Source organism: Crocuta crocuta, unplaced genomic scaffold, assembly GCF_008692635.1.
Source record: "Crocuta crocuta isolate KB4526 unplaced genomic scaffold, BGI_CrCroc_1.0 scaffold168, whole genome shotgun sequence".
Taxonomy (NCBI): domain Eukaryota; kingdom Metazoa; phylum Chordata; class Mammalia; order Carnivora; family Hyaenidae; genus Crocuta; species Crocuta crocuta.
In genome coordinates this window covers 13,920-26,518 of record NW_027532591.1, presented here as the reverse complement: position 1 = coordinate 26,518, position 12,599 = coordinate 13,920, and the positions used below count along the sequence as shown (strand labels likewise).

Genomic DNA, 12,599 nt, shown 5'->3' with positions numbered 1-12,599 from the left:
ATATATATTACAAACTGTAGGGCAACCACTAAAAAAGGTAAAAAGGAGTATAATTTATATGCTAAGAGAGGAGAAAAATGCGATCATATACAATGCTTAATTAAAACCAGAGAAGGCAGAAAAAGAGTGAAAGACAAAAAAAAAAAGCAATGAATAGTAAGAAGTAACAAATATGGTCACTATGAATCCAAATATATCAATAATTACATTAAGTGTCAATGGTTTAAATACAACAATGAAAAGACGGAGACTTTTTGAATGGANAGTTTACTGTCAAATTAGTTTCCACATAACACTCAGTGCTCATCCCCACAAGTGTCCTCCTCCATGCCCATCCTCCCCTCCCCCCACATCCATCAGTCCTCAGTTTTTGTCAGCATTTCGAGGCCCTGTAATTGGAAGGAGTCTACTTTTTTTTATTAAAATTTTTTTCTTTCATAGTTTATTGTCAAGTTGGAAGAAACCCACTTTAAATATATAAAGATACATATAAATTAAAAGTAAAGGAGTAGAAAAAGATATGCCATGCTAACTAACCAAAAGAAAGCTGGAATAGCTATATTACTTTCAGGCAGAACAGATTTCAAAGCAAGGAAAATTATTAGGGATAAAAAGGTCATTATATAATGATAAAGGGATCAATTCTCCAAGAAGAAAATAATCTTTAATGTGAATGTACCTAAAAACAGAGTGTCAAAATATATAAGGCAAAAAACAACAGGACTCCAAGGAGGAACAGATGAATCTACTCTTATAGTTGGAGACTTCAACACCTCCCTGTCAGAAATGGACAGATCCAGCAGACAGAAAACCAGCAAGGATATAGTTGAACTGGACAATATCATCAATCAACTGGATATATTTGACATCTATAGAATACATCATCCAACAACAGCAGAATACACCTCTTTTTCAAGTTCACAGAGAATATTCACCAAGATAGACCACATTTGGGACGTAAGATACAAAATTTAAAAGAACATAAATCATACAAAGTATGCTCTTAGACCACAATGGAATAGAAATCAATAACAGAAAGATATTTGGAAAACTCCAAAATAGTTGGAGAGTAAACCACACTTTTCTAAATAACACATGGGTCAAAGAAGTCTCAAGGGAAATTTTAAAAATATTTTGAACTAAATGAAACTTGAAATACAACTAATCAAAATTGTGGAACACAGTGAAAGCAATGCTTAGTGGGAAATTTATAGCATTGAATGAATATATTAGAAAAGAAAAAAATCTAAAATCCTAATCTAATCTTTGACTCAGGAAACTATACAGAAAACCCATTAAATCCAAAGTGTAAAAAGTGAAATAATAAAAATCAGAGCAGAAAGCAGTGAAATTGAAAATGGGAAATAAAGGGATAAAAATCAATGAACCAAAAGTTGNATGGATGGACCTTGAGGGTGTTATGCTGAGCGAAATAAGTCAGGCAGAGAAGGACAAAATTGATAAATTTCTAACCAGGTTAAGAAAAGAAGAGAGAAGATACAAATTACTAATATCAGAAATAAAGAGGGAACATCGCTATTGACAACTATATGCCCATAAATTTGATAACCTAGGTGAAATGGACTAAATTCTTGAAAGACACGATCTACCAATACTTATCAAGAGAAACAGGTAATCTGAATAGAACTATATGTATTAAATAAATTAAATCAATAATTAGTGACCTTCCAAAACCAAGAAGGACCAGGTCTAGATGACTTCATTGGTTTATTCTTTCAAACATTTGAGAAAGAAATCATACCAATCTATTTCAGAAAATAGCAGAGGGAATACTCCCTAATTCATTTTATGAGGCCAGGCATTATCCTAATACCCCACCAGACAAAGTCATTACAAACCACATATCTCTCATGAAATAGATGCTAAAATACTCAACAAAATATTAGCAAAAAGAATCCAACAATGATAAAAGGAGGATTCAAAAATCAATTAATGTACTCTGTCACATCAATAAGTTAAAGAAGAAAAATCATATGACCATATTAAAAGATGTAGAAAAAAGATCTAACACAATTTAATACCCATTCACAATTTTTAAAAAACTCTCAGAAAACTAGGAATAGAGGGGGATACATATCATAACACATTTGTCAAAACCCATAGAGCATACAATATAAACAGTAAATTCTAAAGTAAACTAAGGACTTTAGTTAATAATGTTTTAATATTCGTTCATCAGTTATAACAAATGTACCTCACTAAAGCAAGATGTGATGAGGAGAAACTGTGTAAGGTGGTGGAGGTGAGAAAGCATATGGCAACTGTCTATAATTTCTACTTAATTTTTCTGTAAACTTAAAACTGTCTGAAAAATATTTGTTAATTTTTAAAATGCATACTACAAAATCTCTTTAAATGAATCAGTGATTCCAGTACATGAATAAATAAACCAATGGAACAGAAAAAAAGTCCAGAAATAGGTTCAAGTACATATGTCAATTTAGTATATAAAAACAGTTATGTCAAACACTGAAAAAGACGGAATTTTTAAATTAAATTAAAATTTTAATTGAAGTATAATTAACATACAGTATTATATTCATTCCAGGTGTACAGTGTAATGATTCAACAATTCTATATATTACTCTATGTTCATCATGTTAAGTATACTCTTAATCCTCTCTATTTCACCCATCCCCCAATCCACCTGTGCTCTGGCACCATCAATTTGTTTTTGTTGGTCTCTTTTTTCTTTCTTTGCCTTGTTTCTTAAATCAAAAAATAGGAGTGAGATCGAATGCTATTTGTCTTTCTTTATCTGACTTATTTCACTTAGTGTAATACCTTCTAGGTCCATCCATGTTGTTGCAAATGGCAAGACTGCATTTTATTTTTATGGCTGGGTAATATTCCATTGCATAGATATACCACAGAAAAGATGGAGCTTTTTAATAAATGGTGATAGGACAACTGGATAACCATTTGGAAAAATTAGGTCAACACTTCATTATGCATAAGAATAAACCCTAAATGGATCAGAGATCTAACTGCAAGAACAAAACCACACAAGCACTAGAAGAAAAACATGGATGAATGTCTCTACAATTTGGGTATAGGGCAGTGGTTCTCAACTGGAGATAATTTTGACCCCAGGGGACATTCATCAATGTCTGTAGACATTTTCAGTTGCCACAACTATCAGAGTCCTACTGGCATCAAGTGGGTAGACGTCAGGGATGGAACTAAACATCTTACAATCCACAGGACAGCTCCCCACACAACAAAGACTTATCCAGACCAAAATGTCATTAGAGCAAGGGTTGAGATTCCTCATCCCCTGGAATAGGGGTGGCTACTGTCTACTACTTAAAATCCAGATGCAATAAAAATAATTGATATGTCATCTGCAAATATCTTCTCCTATTCTGTCAGTTGCCTTTATGTTTTGTTGATTGTACCCTTTGCAGAAGATTTTTATCTTGATGAGGCACCAATAGTTTATTTTCACTTATATTTTCCTTGCTTCCAGAGACATATCAAGTAAGAAGTTGCTGCAGCCTAGGTCAAAGAGGTTGCTGCCTGTCTTCTCCTGTAGCATTTTGATGGTTTCCTGTCTCACATTTAGGTCTTTCATTCACTTTGAATTTATTTTTATGTATGGCGAGAGAAAGTGGACCAGGTTCATTCTTCTGCATGTTGCTGTCTAGTTCTCCCAGCACCAACTGCTAAAAGAAACTCTTTATTCAATTGGATACTCTTTCCTTCTTTGTCAAAGATTAGTTGGCTGTATAATTGTGGGTACATTTCTAGGTTCTCTATTCTATTCCATTGATCCATGTGTTTTTGTGCCAATACCATACTGTCTTGATGATTACAGCTTTGCAATACAGGTTAATATCTGGGATTGTGATGCCTCCAGCTTGGTGTCATTGTTGTTTTTTTAATAAATAAAGAGTTAATAAACAAAATCTATAAAAGAACTTACCAAACTCAACACCCAAAAACCAAATAATCCAGTGAAGAAATGGGCAGAAGAAATAAATGGACACTTTTCCAAAGAAGACATCCAGATGGCAAACACATGAAAAGATACTCAACATCATTCATCATCAGGGAAATATAAATCTAAACCACAATGAAATACTACCTCACACCTGTCAGGATGGCTAAAATTAACAACTCAGGAAACAACAGATGTTGGAGAAAGGGGAACCCTTTTGCATTGTTAGTGGGAATGCAAACTGGTGCAGCCACTCTGGAAAACAGTATGGATGTTCCTCAAAAAATTAAAAATAGAACTAGCCTATGACCCAGCAATTGCACTACTAGGAATTTATCCAAAAGATACAAAAATGCTGATATGAAGGGACACATGCACTCCAATGTTGATAGCAGTGCTATCAACAATAGCCAAATTATGGAAGAGAACACAAATGTCCATTGACTAATGAATGGATAAAGAAGATGTAGTATATATATATATATATACTGGAATATTACTTGGCAATGAAAATGAATGAAATCTTGCTATTTGCAACAACATGGATGGAACTGAAGGGTGTTGTGCTAAGCGAAATAAGACAAATACCATATGATTTCACTCATATGTGGAATTTGAGAAATTCAACAGATGAACATAGGGAAAGGGAAGAAAAAATAAGATAAAAACGAGGAGGAAGGCAAACCCTAAGAGACTCTTAAATACAGAGAACAAACTGAGGGTTGCTGGAGGGGGGTTGGGTTATATGGGTAATAGGCATTAAGAAGGGCACTTTGGAGGATGAGCACTAGGTGTGATATGTAAGAGATGAGTCACTGGGTTCTAATCCTGAAGCTAAGACCACACTGTATGTTAACTAACTTGAAAATAAATTTTTAAAAATAATAAAAAAAGAAAAGGAAAAATAATATTGGTAAATTTGACTAAATAGATAAAACATTTTTGAAAAGGTTTTATTTTGAATAAATTTAGCATTTACTTTTTTCCTAATACTTTGCATTTTGTTTTTTAATCATAGCTATGTAATACAAAGAAATAGTAAAGAGTTTTTTTCAAGAAGCCTTTGTGTATGTTCCAGATTCACTTTAAGAAGCCATCCCAACATTAGCATTTTCCGTGTGGGCCATGATGTGAACCAGTTCGGAACTACTACCTATAATGCCCATCTGTGTCTGAAATTGTTAACCTAACCTGCTTTTCTGACTGTCCTCCTTATAATACTGTATCCATGTGCATTTATGTGTGCCTGACTATGTCTGTGTAGGTGTGTCTTGCAAATTTCCTTGAGGTAAATATATTTGCTAAAGTAACTGTATTTATTAAATGTCAGGCACTGTCCTGAGTGCTTTATGTATATTAACATAGTTAATCATCACCACAAACCTGGGAGATAGGTTTCTTTTTGTCCCCATTTTACAGATGACACTAAGACAAAGCAGTGAGTAACCTGCCCGAAGTCACAGTGCTAGTAAGTGGTGGAGCTGAGGAAGGGTTCATTAACTGTTTTATATATATTCTCTATTAGGGTGTTGATGAAAAGTAATGTTGAGTTGCTTAAAGAGCTTAATCTCTTTCAACCTTTATGTTTACATTTTGCCAAAACTATTTTTTAAAAATAGTTTATTGTCAAGTTGGTTTCCATATAACACCCAGTGCTCATCCCCACAAGTGCCCTCCTCCATGCCCATCACCCCCCTTCCCCTCTCCCTCCCCCCCATCTGCCCTTAGTTTGTTCTCAGCATTCAAGAGTCTCTCATGGTTTGCCTCCCTCCCTCTCCCCCACTATTTTTCCCCTTCTTCTCCCCCATGGCCCACCGTTAAGTTCCTCCTAATCCTCCTATACGTGTAAACATATGGTATCTGTCCTTCTGTGCCTGACTTATTTCGCTCAGCCTAACACCCTCAAGGTCCCATCCATGTTGCTACACATGGCCAGATTTCATTCTTTCTCATTGCCATGTAGTATTCCATTGTATAGATAAACCACATCTTCTTGATCCATTCATCAGTTGATGGACACTTAGGCTCTTTCCATGTGCCAAAACTATTTTTGAACTGAGCTTCTTTTATTTATTTATTTTATTGTGGTAAGAACACTTAACCTGATATCTATCCACCTAACACGTTTCCACATGCCCAATACAGTACTGTTAACTGTAGGCAGATCTCTAGACCTTGTTCAGCTCTTGTTCAGCTCGTGTAACTGAAACTTTCTACCTACCAAACAACTCCCTATCCCCCCTTCTTTTGAATGCTTGTCCATGTTCACTCTGTTCCCATATTCATTCCCATGTTGCATGAATGTTTTGGTTTGTTGTTATTCCTTCATGATTACTGCAAACACTGTGCAAAAAGTCATATGCCCTGTGTGCTTTGGGATAGTAAATAGCTCCTTGTTATATTTGTATTAATAACAATTGGACATAATAATAAACATGGTATAATATATAGAAAACTTCTGTATAGAAAACTACTAGTATGGATCTAGCAAATTCTTCTAAATGAGCATTGTCCATATAAAAGCTCTGTTAGGAACAACAAAAAAATTTTTTTTCACATCGAGGCCTATTATTCTAAACAGGCACAATACAACGATGACAGTGTATGGACTTAGGTGACCCAAAAGCAAGAAATACCTGTGTACTGATGTAGAATTTTGACCATCTCCTGTAAGCGGCGGCCCTGAGGGCTGAATTTGAAAATTATGTCATGGTGATGTAAGAAACTGTATAAGCGGTAAAAAATGATTTTGCCGGCTTCAAATGTTGCTTTAACATAAAGATCATGGGTGCTAGAAGACAAAGTGGAGAGACAATATGTCAATGCATAACTTAGATAATGGTGAACAAGTGTCTTTTTGCTTTCCTGTCACTGACCTGCTTATCTGGCAGTTGGTCTCCTGGCTGAAAGCACATTTCATAAGTACGTCCAGGGTCATCAAGCTGATGTGCTCAAAGACCTCCACAATTGTGTCCTGAGGGCCACAGATCTTCTCCCACTTACCCTGGCACAGAAGGTCAAGATCAACAGCATCACCATCATCAAACTGCCTTTACCTGAAAGCTTCTCCCTGACCCTGCCCTTAGGCTGTAAGGTAGACAATCCAAACCTAGGAGGAGCCAGAGATCATATATGCAGATAAGCCAAGTGTTTACTTGGCATGAGGAAGGGAAAGCTGCACCCAGCTGGGTGAGAAAGAGCATGGAACAAACCGGGTATCTTGTAAATGGCTGAGTTAAGTATTTTTGGCCTTTCAGTCATTACCATAACTGCTTTACAACAGATCCAAGTTCCAGTAAACCAGACAATCTCTGATACAAGACCTGTAATTACAAAGGGTCTCCCCAGGGCTTCCTCCATCTTCAGTCCCCAAATTGCTAGACACCCCACCCCATCACTACTGCCAACCATAGTCACACTTAAAATAAATTTAGAACATTGTAAGAAACCTTTTCAATTCAGAAATGGGAGACAGAGAGAAGCCACAGATAGGTGCGGCTTCCAGCTGACTCCCAGCCAAGCACTGTTTGTGCCCAATTTACTTCTCCCCACCTAGGTGATCTTCTCTCACTGCCTGAAATGTTCCCTGTTGAAAATGAATTTGTCATAATAAGTATTCTTTGTGTTAAACACAAAGAAATCTAAATGCTTAAAATCAGATCAATCTACATTTGTTGAGCACCTAATGCCATAGGTAGGGGTTGCTACACATTTGGAGGCAGAGATTTTTTTTAAGCTTTTATCCCAATGTCCATTGTTTATTCAATTTCTTTCGTCTTGAATAATGTAAGTTTTACTGAGTAGAAAAAGTAAATTTAGGAGAAATGGCAGCAAATGGGAAGCTCAAGCTGGAAGCACTAGAAGAGCTATGAGGGGGGTCTCAGGCTCAGGTGGGACTGAGAAATGAGGAATACACAAGTGACTTACTGAAACAGCAATAAACTCAGTACCACCACTGGCTAATTTGCCATTGTCTATAAAGCAGAACAGCATGGGAATGGAAGGAGCCATCCCCCCCTCTCTCCAGCCTGTACCTGAGGCTTTCTGCCTAGAGTGGGCCATGGGTAGTTTCACCCTAACTCAGGTTAAATCTGATTCTGTGAGAACTCAGCCAATTGGCTGGTAACAGTGGTTCTCTCTTGGTCAAAGGGATGGGTTTGCAAATGAAGGTGGAGGGAAACGTTGGCTTCATTGATGGAGTTTGAAGTGTTTATCACGAAACCTGTATTAATGAATTATTGTCTCATTTTTAAACAAGCACAATTTAAAAATTAAAAATATATCATATACCAGTGGAGTTTTAGAATGGAATTCATTTATAAATTAAGGACCACCCATAAGAATATTCTTCTACCAACATCCTCCTGCCCCTTTGAAAAGGCACAAGTCAGCTCCAAATGATCCACCACTATCTACGAGAGGAAACTCACACCTGCAACTTTAACGTAGACGCTTATCTTTTGCTAGGTTCTTTGTGACCATTAGTCAAGTTCATTCTAACTTTCATACCTTTGTTCATGCTAACTCACTCTGCCTAGTATTCCTTCATATGTATTATCCACATAAGCAAGTCCAGCTCATATTTCTTGGTAAATATGAGTCTCCTCTGAATCTGAAGCTACTATGGCTGCTCCTCGTTTCCTTACTTGTCAGTTACAGCACTTGGTACTTGGTTTACTGCCATAGGGTCTCAAAATATATCTAAGTCAGATGACCAGAACTTAATCATTTTTGTCACCCAAAGGACCATAGCAAAGGCTTACATGGACACCTATTGCTCAGTTGGTAACTGTACATTGGTTAATTTCTAGAAGCCATCTCCCTTTGAGGGAATTAGACCACCATACGTGTCTAATTCATTCCCTGCTGGAAGAACTCTGCCACACACCAGAGCACGTTTTGTCCCTTCACTTACCAGCATTGTGTTCACAGAATGGGCCATCACCTCAACATATGATTTCAAGATGTTAAAATTGAACCCAGGAGTTATTAGCCGACGGTGCTGGAACCACTTGGGTCCATCTAGACTCACTAGTCCTTTTCCTTGAGAAAGAAAGGGGACAAAACCTCATGTCATTTTATTAGATGAGATGAGGAAGGAGAGGTGAAGAACAGAGACATCAGGGAGTGAGCATGACACAGATGTAGTCATAATAGAGTGGAAACCATTGTTCTTACATTATGATGGAAGTGAGATTTGTTGCTTACATCTGAGATGGATGCATTTAACATTGTGAGGAAGACCCCAGGGTTTGAAGCCTGATGAGAGTGCTGATCCTGAAATTACTACCTATGTTATAACTGAGAAAGTCACTTAATCTTCCTGAGGCTTGGTTTACTCAATGATAAGGTGTGATAATAAATATCTACCTCACTGTGTTGCTGTGCAGAGTAAATGAAAGCAAATACATGAAGCACCTAGACTGGTCTCTAGCTCACAGTAGAAACACAACAAATATTTATCTCCTTTTGACTCCAAACCAATCCATAAACTACACTGTGAACACAAAAATTATGAAGAACTAGACCTGAGTGTCCACTCTGTCCCCAGATGTCTCCTCTGGCCTTAGTCTGTGACTCACACCTATAAATGATATGAAGTGCAAACACTCATCAAGGTCAGTGCTTTACAGTCTTCAGTTTCAAGAAAGGTCATTAAAGATTTGGCTTTAAAATGACCTTAAAATTTTTAATAAGTAACTTCCATCATTCACTGGGTGCTTACAACATGTCAGGCTTGAGATACGCAGTCTGGCACTGGTACAATGTCAGCCACTACAGTAAGTGCTGAAAATACATATTTCATTTAATCCCCACAATGACCTAGACATGTAACTCTCATCAGATTTCCCCAGAATCACATGCAACTATCCAGTGGGAGGCAGTATTCAAATCCAAGTAGCTCTGAACCCCAAACCAACAATTTAAATTTTTTTTTAATGTTTATTTATTTTTGAGAGAGAGAGGCAGGCTGCAAGCAGGGGAGGGGCAGAGAGAGAGAGAGAGAGAAAGAGAGAGAGATGGAATTGGAAGCAGGCTCCAGGCTCTGAGCTGCTAGTACAGAGTCCGAAGTGGGGCTTGAACCCACGAACTGTGAGATCAATACCTGAGCTGAAGTCGGACACTTAACTGACTGAGCCACCCAGGCACCCCTAGGTGGTTTTTTCATGTAATTCCTTCTTTGTCTAGCATAAATACCAATTACATAACTAAAAGGCCTAATTTATCTGCTCTTGGAATACTATCAAACTATACTTCAGAGCAAAACTGTACTGGTTTGCATATGGAAATAGATGGACTCCAAAAAGAAAGGGAAAGATCCAAGAAAACAAGAGAGAAGAAAGGACAAAATAAAGAATACAGATATGTGGCTGCAGTTTTAAAGACAGAGATGGGGCACATTCGCACACATGCTGCCTTGAGAATGAGACTTTGGGACAAGGAGGTTCCTAGGAAGTTGTGCAGGGTTGATTTTAGCACTCCCTCTTGTTTCCCCCCCAGACAATTTGCAGCATAGATCAACCATTCTCTTAATTGTTTTGAGCATTCTGACTTGTTTCTTTGGAATGTTCTACTGTACTAAGGGGACCTCATGCAAAACAGTCAATCACCTGGCTCTCTTGCACATACGTACCAAGACACGGAATCAAGAACTTGTACAGGTACTTGGACTTGGGGTCTGCAGAGTCAAGCAGAGGAAACAAACAACAGCATTAGATGAAAATTACCAGTCAAAGTTGGTGAAGGTTCTCTTTATTTGCATGTCTTACCCACAAATAGCAAGAAGGAGTCCAGGCTCTTTCCCTACAGCCTTGGCAGGCCCAGGCAAACCATAAGTCTTGGCTAATGAGCCAGAGAACAACAAACCCCAGGAGGCAGACAGGTATACAAACATGGATTCTTCCTTTGTTTATACTTTCTCCAATAGAAACAGATTGCTCAAGGGTGACCAAGTTTCCAGAACAGGATTTGGGATAATATATTATATCCTTCTTGGAAAGTAGATTAGTGATTAGAGCAGGAGCTGGCAGACCACAGAGAGTGGGGGCCAAATGCCTCTTAGGGTTCTCATGAACTTTAGTGTAGAGGTGTTTTACAGCTCTTGTTCTTTAAGAACTGAGTAAGAAACAAAGTAGAGGTGGGGGGATTGGGAAATGTGGAGACTTTCAGGGGAAGGCTATTTTCTTTTATTAGGTTTTACTAAAATTAAGGGAGACAATGGACAGAGAAGAAAGATTAGAATATAAGATCTTAGTTTTACAAAGAAGATGGAGCAAAACCTGGACTTTTTTTTTAAGTAAGCTTCACACCCAACATGGAGACCAGCGAGGAACTTCAACTCACAACCCTGAAGTCAAGACCTGAGCTGAGGTCAAGAGTTGGACACAACTGACTGAGCCACCCAGGTGCTCCAAAATTGGACGTTTTAATTTTGTTCAATGAGATAATCTACCACGGACATCTTGAAAAAGGCTTGCATGGGAGAGTTAGATGACGTGTGGCCCAAAAGGAAACAGAGTTGAGAAATAGGAAAAAAACAAAAATATTTGGACTGCAGCCAAGAGGTTATACTGGTAAATTAATGATCTAGAAACCCAGTTTACGTACTGAACCAGCAGAGGCAGAGCTACTTCTGAATTCCCCTGAAGACTCATGCGCAAGCAAGAGGCTGGGGAGTGGGGAGTATTACTGACACTGGTCACAAAACCAAGAGGTAAAGGAAGCCCTTGGTGATCCAGTGGTGTCAGAAGGGCTTTATGTTACACTCTAAAGGGCTCATGGGAGTCTGAGCCAGACAAGGGACTTGGGGGACGTAGGAATTCCTTTCAGAATTGCTCAGAAACCTCTCCTCACTTTCTTCAGGCCTCTTTTGCCTTGTTTTAATTACAGTGTAGTTAACATACAATGTTATATTAATTTCAGGTATAAATATAGTGATTCAACACTTCTATACATCACTCAGTACTTATCATAAGTGTGCTCCTTAATCTCTATCATGTATTTCACACACACACACACACACACACACACACCGCCTGACTCTGGTAACTGTCAGTTTGTCTCCAGGTCTCTTAATAAAGGTCTGATATTAATCTTTGCTTCATGGATTCCTTTAAAATCCTGCCTGTGAGTTGTGCATATCTCTCCTAGGAGTATTAGGTTCCTGAGATTCATCCTTTTTCTTACCTGTTCTGCTCAGAAATGCCTTTGCGTAGTCTGGGTCATAGATATAGAAAAATGCCTGAAAGGGCCCAACCCAACAAGGAAAGGCACAAGGGTATTTTTCAACAAGCTCCTCAAGTTTCTCCATGTCACCATCCTGAAGTAGCTGCAGTGAGAAAAGAGTGAAGGAAGTTAGAGAAGCCATCCAATCTGGACTCATTCCCTCTCACAGACACGAGTGTAATCTAGGGCCTGGATAAGGTACCACACACTTTGCTCAGCATTTCTAAGCTTGGAGTATAATTTTCTAACCAAGATCAGCATATTTAACTTTCCCATCTAAACGTTTGTTGAATCCTCGGAATAAATCTGTCAAATGACATCTACCATGAGCCATTTTCCCAACTGAGAGGGTGAAACGAGCTGAGTCTGCCTCACCTGCCAAAGTCACACACTTTTTAGGAGTGGAGTCTGG

General features: G+C 38.0%; 1 protein-coding gene across 1 annotated transcript in view; it reads right to left on the bottom strand.

Annotated features, from left to right (window-relative positions):
- Positions 1-12,272, bottom strand: part of LOC144244425 (cytochrome P450 4X1-like) — a 23,390-nt gene extending 11,118 nt beyond the window's left edge. The window contains exons 1-5 of the mRNA XM_077779727.1: positions 12,149-12,272; positions 10,596-10,640; positions 8,877-9,004; positions 6,838-6,965; positions 6,598-6,752 (exon numbers count right to left, since the gene is read on the bottom strand). Of these exons, the coding sequence (XP_077635853.1) occupies positions 6,598-6,752; positions 6,838-6,965; positions 8,877-9,004; positions 10,596-10,640; positions 12,149-12,272 (580 nt within the window). The remainder of the gene's footprint in view (positions 1-6,597; positions 6,753-6,837; positions 6,966-8,876; positions 9,005-10,595; positions 10,641-12,148) is intronic.
- Between the last annotated feature and the right edge of the window lie 327 nt (positions 12,273-12,599).